The 8917-nt window shown below is 44.7% G+C and overlaps 1 protein-coding gene across 1 annotated transcript; it reads right to left on the minus strand.

The window, feature by feature from the left end:
* Positions 1-3699: 3699 nt before the first annotated feature.
* Positions 3700-4248, minus strand: LOC100276164 (uncharacterized). Its single transcript, NM_001363877.1, has one exon. It carries the CDS (start codon positions 3965-3967, stop codon positions 3824-3826), a length of 144 nt encoding a protein of 47 aa, NP_001350806.1. The 5' UTR covers positions 3968-4248; the 3' UTR covers positions 3700-3823.
* Between the last annotated feature and the right edge of the window lie 4669 nt (positions 4249-8917).

An 8917-nucleotide genomic window follows, 5' to 3' on the forward strand; every position in this document is an offset into this window, starting at 1 on the left:
GTCCTGTGGAAGAAATGGCGCCTTTGGCAGGGGGCGCCGCTGGCTTGGCCGTCCCTGTGCGCGGTGTAGTGCTAGGCGTAGAAGGTGCAGGACTGGAAGGAGTTGAGCTATGTGTCGAACCCCGGCCTGCAAAAGAGTTAGTATATGTCTTTGATCGTCGTCCCTGCACTTCACGTTCAGCTTTGCAAGCATATTCAAATAATGTGGTTATATCAAAATAATCCTTATAATCAAGTATATCCTGAATTTCTCTGTTCAAACCACCATGAAAACGCGCCATAGCAGCGTCATCCGACTCAACCAAACCACAACGAAGCATACCCTTTTGTAACTCCTGGTAATATTCCTCAACAGATTGTGAACCTTGTTGAAAACACTGCATTTTGTTAAGCAAATCACGGGCATAATAGGAAGGAACAAATCTATGGCGCATGACAGTTTTTAATTGGGTCCAAGTAGTGACACTGTTAATGGGAAGTTTTTGTTTATACTCACGCCACCAAATTAAAGCAAAATCAGTAAATTCACTAATGGTAGCCTTCACTTGGCTATTAGCAGGAATATCATGGCATGAAAATTTCTGTTCTACCTCCAATTCCCAATCAAGATATACAGCAGGATCATATTTACCATTAAAAGATGGAATTTTAAATTTAATCTTAGCAAATAAGTCATAGGGGGATGACGAACCACACGGCGTGCATGACCACGACGATCTCCATCGTCCTGCTCAGTGTCACCGCCGTAGTCCTGCTCCATCTTTGTGGTCAATGCATCAAGGCGTGCCAGGATGGTGTCGAGTGTGGTGCGAGTCGCCGTTTGAGCAAGGTCAAGCTGGTTGAAACGCTCGGTCGTCGAAGTGACCGTTGAATCAAGCCGTTCATGCATCGTCCTAATGTCAGCAGCAAGTCCATCAACTTGTCCCCTTACTTCCTGCAACTGGGCATCCACCGTGTCGTGTGCTCCTGCCATAGTTAGCGCAAACACCAAAAGGAGAAAAACCGACGACAACAGGGGAATGGTGGTGACAACTCGCTCAATGGAATGCTGTTATCAAGTTCTTATCCGTTCTTACCAAGCCACAGTGGTGAACTGCAACCAACAGGTGGAACCAGTGAAAGATTGGATGAACGATTGCCTGGAGAAACAGAAACCTTCTCGTCGTAGAAATATGTGGAGTTCTGGGTAGGCTGCACTCAAGTCAAGGATTAGCACGATCAAAGAATAATGCAAAGTTGAATTATAGTGCAAAACATGAATCTATATTGCTGGCCACGAGTGCAAAGGACGGAATGGCAGTACCGTAAACAATAATGCAAAGTTGAATTATAGCTTTGACAATTTTTTTATTTTCCTGAATTTTTTTGACAATTTTATCGAAACCAAACAGGCCGTAGGCCAGTTTGGCTAGCCTCAGAACGGTGTCAACAAGCTCCTGTAAAAATTTCAGATTTTTTGAACAACCGAGCGAAAAGTTATGCCCGGTTTAAGGAAGGTACCTCAAGTTATGGTTAAAAACGACCGAGATGAGACAACCGCTTTGTTTCCTTTCCCTATTTTTTTTGTTTGTTCTCTGGTTCTATCCTTTCTCTTTCGTTTTCTTTTTTTTTCTTTTTTTTGTTTCTGTTTTTTACGTAACCGAAGGAGAAAAACAAGGAAACGACGTTGACTCGGTTTGTGGCGTGATTAAACGGGAGATGGTGGCGGCGCGCTAGGGTTTGAATGGTGGAAAACACAATGCGACCAGCAACAAATGACGCGAAAGCACACAAATTCAACAATGCAGATTATTGAAATAAAGTGCGAGGCTCAAAAGGGTGCTGGGATAAGGTCTAACCTGAATTTTTTTGACAATGTTTTTTGGGATAAGCTCAAAAGGGTGCTGCGAGGCTTTATTGACGAATTTTTTCTTTATTTTCCTGAATTTTTTGACAATTTTATCGAAACCAAACAGGCCGTAGGCGAGTTTGGATGGCCTCAGAATGGTGTCAACAAGCTCCTGTAAAAATTTAAGATTTTTTGGACAACCGAGCGAAAAGTTATGCCCGATTTAAGGAAGGTACCTCAAGTTATGTTTAGAACGACCGAGATGAGTCAACAAGTTCCTTTCTTTTTTTGTTCTCTGGTTCTTTCCTTTCTCTTTCGTTTTCTTTTTTTCTTTTCCTTTTTTTGTTTCTGTTTTTTTACGTAACCGAAGGAGAAAACAAGGAAGCGGCGTTGACTCGGTTTGTGGCGTGATCAAACGGGAGATGATGGCGGCGCGCTAGGGTTTGAATGGTGGAAGAAAGAAGGATGGTGAAAAAAACACAATGCAACCAGCAACAAATAACGCGCAAGCACACAAATTCAACAATGCAGATTATTGAAAGAAAGTGTGAGGCTCAAAAGGGTGCTGGGATAAGGTCTAACCTGAATTGTTATGTGGTTTTGTGGACCGTAGGAGAAAAAAACACTCGATAAACTCACCGATCAACCTGGAAATCTGATACCACTTGATATAGCTGAGGTGCCCGATCTTTCGGCGAGTGGAGATAATTCCGATTTGGCGGAAGATGACCCTTGCGATCCGACTACGACGAGCAAGCCCGAGGCGCCAATGCAATCGCTGAACCAACTCCTTGTGGTTACCGACCTTGCTGATGCGAGATCGGCCTGATCACGAAGATCGTTTCCAGTGCGCAATCGAAGAATGAACAAGAAAAAGATGCGAGCAATCTAATCTATTACTCGAGGGTGGAGTTCTGAATACATGAAGACAGCGCTGATTTGCGCGTGTTCGAGAGTAGCTAAAGCTAACGTAAAACAAAACTCAAAGAACAAAGGAGGCGCAGCTCCTGGATAAATAGAGAGAGATGGCGCAACCCCTAGTGGCGGCCAACCCTAGGTCGTCCACTATGGGCCGTAGTTGGGCTGGTCGTCTATTCTTCTGGGCCCTCATTCTTCAGTAGCATGACGAAGTTAGGATCTCTGGCACGGGCCCGAGTGATTGGCCCAGCTAATGAAGGAAGTGGCGCTTGATGTGGAGGTGCTGCTGGTATAGTCGTACTCATGTTGCAGGTGATGTCCTCATCATTTAGAATGGCGGAAATGTGCGATCAAAGGAAATTGAATTGGCATGCATGAAAACAAAAAATGTTATTTAAATGCTTTATTTTCCTACATAAATATTGGATCGCTCCAATAGCCATGTAGCTAGGCTCGTTAGAAACAGTGTATGCTAAAATACTGATGCTAATTATGCTACACGGTGTAAGTATTTATGCAATGCGGTACACTACATAAAAATCTGCCATGCAGTTCATTGGTGGACGCATCTCTAGGTTCAAGTGTAAAAACTTCACTATTGAGCATAAAAATCTGCAGTTATGAGCGTAAAATATCGATCCAACAGGAAAGTTGTTGATAACATATTGATGTTGGCATAGATATGCATACAAGTGACATAAAAATATGTACGTGATTGTATGTCGTCCTTCCACCAGGAACATGCATACAGGCGCGTCCACCAATAGACACATGCATGTGGTCCTATTTTTGGTAGATCTGAAAAATATGGTAAGCAATAGGTATAGGCATATGGTTCCTATTTTTATGTAGATCCGAAAATTATGGTAGGTCATGAGAGTTTCCATTGCATGCACACAAATTTTGAATGGTATTTTCGTTCCCATAGCAAATACACAAAAGCTAGATGGCTGATATCATGCAAAACATAAATCGTTACATAAAGTTGCATAAACACCTACACCGTACATCATAATTAATGAAAAATTAGTATGGGCTCAACCAACAGCCGCATGCATAAACAAAGAATTGGAGGAGGTCATCGGAGGACGCCGCCGCCGAGGCCATCAGATCGAAGGAGTTGGTCATCGAAGGACACCGGAGCCAACCACGCCTCATGTGGCCACCACCGCTGGAGACGACCGCGCCTCACGCACCCGTCGGAGCTACCCGCGTGTCCCATGGCCACCACCGTCACTGCCGAAGCCTATCGTGCCTCGCACAATCACCGTTACCACCGAGCCTAGGGTGCGACGCCGCCACTCGTTCGACTCGGGACTGCCGTCGCCGCTTGCCCGCCCGCCTCTGGAGCGTCGCCATCACTCAGTCTTAGGGGAGAACCACCGCTGCCTGCCCGCTGCCTCGGGAGCGTCGGCGTGGGTCACCCACCTCGGGGCACCACCGCCGCCCGCCCCCGATATCTCCACCGCTTGCACGCCCGAGGGAACCGCGGTCACCGCTAAAAACTAATGGCTGGAAGCCTAGGGTGTTTTTATAGCCACCCAAACTTGATGCGGCTGAACCAGATGGCATTGTTGGGTCAGGGCTTCCTCTAGTTATTGGAAGCACAGGACTCCAAATATATTAACTATATATAAACTATACATTGTAGCATAATTAGTATCAATATATATTATAAACTGGTTCTAACGAGCCTAGATGCATGGTTGTCGGTCGGTAGAATTGGTTGTCGGACTACGCTTATGTCTGGCGGTACAGTTGGTTGTCGGACATAATCTTGCTATATCCAATGGTGGTCGTCGCAATTATGGGCATTATGTATGACTGCTTCTTTCTAGGGCACCCGAATGGTCCACAGTCCTGACTAGAGAGAACCTAAGTTTGCACAAGTCCATGTGTGTTTATGTGGATAGTTCGGTCGGGGTAGGCGAACCGTCCGCAGGTGCCAAATTGGATTTGAGAAGGGACTGTGTGTTTTTGGCTGTTTGAACTACGGACTATCCGAGGTTTTAACTCGACTAGTACTAACTCCTAGGCGTGGACCGTCTGGCCCTAAAGGGAGGACTATCCGCTAGTGTAAATCAACTTTCTTAGTGCTATGGTGTTTTAAATTGCCAGGTCTCGGACAGTCCGGCCATGGTTGGTGGACTGTCCGGACATGACTTGTTCTGACAGCACTAACATGTTTCAAACGAGAATTATAGCCTTTACTTGTACGGCGGACTGTCCGGTCGTAGGGCGCGGACCATCCGCGTATGCGCAGAATGTGTGCTTCAAGCACATAACGGTTAGAATTGTGAGGTGGGCTATAAATCAAAGTGCAGCTCATGTGTGAGGACTCTCTTGGCCATTCCTAGCACACCTTGAGCTAATTTGTGATCCTCCAACTCACATAATTAAGTCGTCAAAAATAATAAATATCATAGTAGGAAAATTTTCCCTATTTTTCTTGAGTACCACAATAAAGATATTGTCAATGCTTTTGGGTATTATTATCCTGTTACAACCAGGCTAGGCCCCTATGCCATGGTAGATAGTAGACTAGCGCTCCAAGAGACCCTCGTCGAATCTTTCTGGTGATATTGACCTTGTTACAGGGACTGTCACACTTCAACAGTGGCGTGCCAGGTATGTGTAGCATCCCAAAAATTCAAATCTTGAAATTTTCTCAAACTCGCTCTAAATTCAAAATGAATTTCAAATTTCATTTCAAAATGTTTGTTTGCAAGTTGATATCAACAAATAAATTATAGTGGTCTATATTCTCTCCAAAATCCTCCTCAAAATATCCTACAAATGTTTCCCCAGTGATCACCCTCAATTTCTTTTCAGAAATACTGCCCAGATATTTCTCCAGTGATCCCCCTCAAATTCTTCCAGAAATACCGCCCAGATATTTCCCGAGTAATCCCCTTCAAGTTCTTTCCAGAAATACTGCCCAAATATTCCACCAATATATCTCCAAGTATTTTACTCCTCAAAAATACCTTCAGAATCATTTTTGAAGTCTTCGCAAATATTTTCTTCAAAACTTTTCTCATGCTCATACGTATACGTATGCCTCCAGTGTCATACGGTGAGCTCTACAAGCTAATCTCACTCATATAAGACAAATCCATGCTAATCTCCCACTAATCCTCTCATCCTCCCACTAATTCTCTCATCCCTCCCCCTAATCCCCCCACCATGCCTATAAATAGAGGGGCAAGGGCCTCCTCTCATCCCACCCCAAGCCATTTCATGGCAACTCCCTCCCCCCCACACCCACATGCCCACTCCCACTCCACCTCCCACACAAGCACACACTAGCACAAGGATCATTCGGTCGTTCTTCGATCGTTCGTCCCTCTGTTCTTAGTTTGTTCGTTCGTTCGTCCGATCGTTCGATCGTTCGTCCGATCGTTCATGGTTTGTTCGTCCGTACGTCTGATCGTTCGATCGTTCGTCCGTTCGTTTGTCCAAAATAATCTTTTTCCTGCCGTTATGCTGCCGAAATTCCGATCTTTCGTTCGTTCATCGTTCGTTCATAGTTCCTATTCATCGTTCGTTCATCGTCACTATTCATCGTTCATCGTTCGTTCATACAAACTATTCACCATCACTATTCACCGTTACTATTCATCGTTACTATTCATCGATCATCCGATCACCCCAAATTTCAACTACTCACCCATCATGCTGTCCAGTCCACCTAAGACCAGCCAGACCCATATTCCAGTCATACGAACTCCGGTGACTGTGATTTTCATTCTAGTAGGGAACTTCTCATCTGGTCACCCATCCCAGATTTCTCCAAGTTGAGCACGCTTAACTTTGGGATTCTTTCAAGCCAGACTTCCAAAAAGAAAGGCAAACCAAGTTTGTATGGATACGTCTTCAATCCTATAAAACCTGGCCCAAGATACCACAGCCCACTCGGACCAGAATACCACAACATTCCAGCTATTTGGGTCCCGCCTCACTGCTGTCTGATGTGACACAGTAGGTAGGAACAGTTTCCACCAACATAAACCTCTGCCCAAGAAAAGCCCAAAAATAATTCCTCGCACCCCGCTCAAAAATACATTTGTATTTTTGAGTTTCCAAATATCTCTAAATATTCAAATTCTAGAATATTCCAAGAATATTCCTTTCCTTTCTTTTTCTCCTTATGATTATAAAATCCAAAACTCCTCCATCCAAACTCAGATTTCAGTCATTCTTGTTTCTAAATTCTTATCAAACTATTCCCTATCCAACCATGTCATCCCTTAAGCATGGTCCATATTCCAGAAAACTCCCAAAATACTCTTGTCCCATATTCTGCCTATAACTCTCATGTTCATACTAAGTCAGACGATTCATTCGTCACTATTCTCACCAACAGTGAACTTCACTGTGCTACACCACATACACCCAGCTATAAATACACCCAGCTACCCTCTCCCTCTCCACACACACTCAACACCCTCAGCCAAGGCAAACACCCCCACCCACTCAGTTACTCCGCTCTGCCGGCTACACGCATAGTGTCGCTTCGCCTCCAGTCCACCCTCCTGGTAAGCACCTCCGCTCCACCACCAGTAATATCACAACACCACATGACACAGATTCTACTCAAGACTCTACCCATCCATGTATCGCTATTTTGACCACTATACTAAATATTTGTTGGTATACTTGCAGGTTTGTATGTTTACTTGTTCATGTTGCATAGTTATCGGAGCGTTCGTGCCGTCTCGTGGAGGCCAGGTCTGCAAGTCTACGCCAGGCGGTGGAGCCAGAAGGCAGTTCCGCGAGCTCTCCTTCCCCCTTCGCCCGATAAGCACGGCAAGCTCACTGGATCCCTTTGATGCATAAATTACCTATGATTTTTCAACCACAACCATCAGCCTGTTATTTTATGCATGATATGATTTTGAGACAAGTTATTATGGCCACCCAAGCTGCTTGCCGCAATCAATCCTTGATATATTTGTTACAAATGATTTGAGAAAAGGTGTAAGTTTTCAAAAGAAAAAATGCTTTTCAAAATGTGTATGATGAAGGGTTTTCACCCTTATCACCTTGTGAGTGGGATAATTAGGGACTCCCTGGTTTAGGGGAGGGCCTAAGGTGATGGCTCAGCTGGTTTAGGCGTGAGCAGAAGGATTGTCCCCTCACATAAGGACCGGTTTGTCATCCTTCACTACTGTACTCATGATAAGTACAACCACTCGATACTGTGTGGGCAATCACTCAATCTAAACTTGTACGGTCCAACCCCAGGGTTATGAAGGCTGGGGAGCACCGGGAGGATAAGGAGGGGGAATGTTTTGTCCGGTTTGGGCATGGCGGTGGCCTGACTCCTTCCGGTATAACCGTTAAGGTTAGGACGTGCGAGGAAAGAAAGAGATTCGGCATTCGGTTCTCACGACGGTGAGATCGCAGAAACCGGACTAGTGGGTAAAGTGTACACCTCTGCGGAGAGTTTGAAAACCTATTCGAATAGTCCGTGTCCACAGGAATGGACGAGTCTAGTATGGTATGGCAATTAATGTTTTGTTTTCAAAAAAGGGTACGTTTGAGAAAAATGGTTTTTAAAAGGTCCGGCGGTTGAGCCGTGAGCTATGGTGGACGGGAAGTCCAGTAGCTGTTTTTGAAAATGAAAACCAGTGGGAAACTGCTGAGATACCTGGATGGTTTAGTCCAGGGGTTTTTGTTCTATATTGAAAAACTTCTTGCTCCTTTGGGAGAGGATGCGCTTTGCAAAATACAAAATGTTTTACAAAACAACCCTGCATAAAATATTGTTGTTTCTGCAAAATATCTTGAGCTCCAGATATTCCATGCATTATATCTGATTTCCTCATTCCGCGGGTGAATGTGGGCTGCTGAGTACGTTTGTACTCACCCTTGCTTATTTGTTGTTTTTCAGAAAAAGGAGATCAGGTAAGAGTTACGACTGTTCCCAACCTTGCCTGTGGCTGTTGGACCGCTGAATTGCTTCGCTGCGTATATCGGGCTGCTTCAGCCCCACTCTGATGATATGTCCCGAGTTGTGGACCAACTCTTAAAGTTGTTCACCACCTTTATAGGTTTGTATCGTTTAAGCAGATCTGTAATCATCTGATGTATAAATGTGTTTACTAGCCTCCTGGGACTAGTAATTGTATCACATTTGAGTCCTAGAGGATTGGGGACGCTTCAGGTG

The sequence above is a fragment of the Zea mays genome, chromosome 8 (assembly GCF_902167145.1).
Source record: "Zea mays cultivar B73 chromosome 8, Zm-B73-REFERENCE-NAM-5.0, whole genome shotgun sequence".
Classification (NCBI taxonomy): domain Eukaryota; kingdom Viridiplantae; phylum Streptophyta; class Magnoliopsida; order Poales; family Poaceae; genus Zea; species Zea mays.

Bases quoted from the DNA above. Each gene is read 5' to 3' on its own strand.
- LOC100276164 (NM_001363877.1), bottom strand. From the start codon at position 3,967: ATGGGACACGCGGGTAGCTCCGACGGGTGCGTGAGGCGCGGTCGTCTC.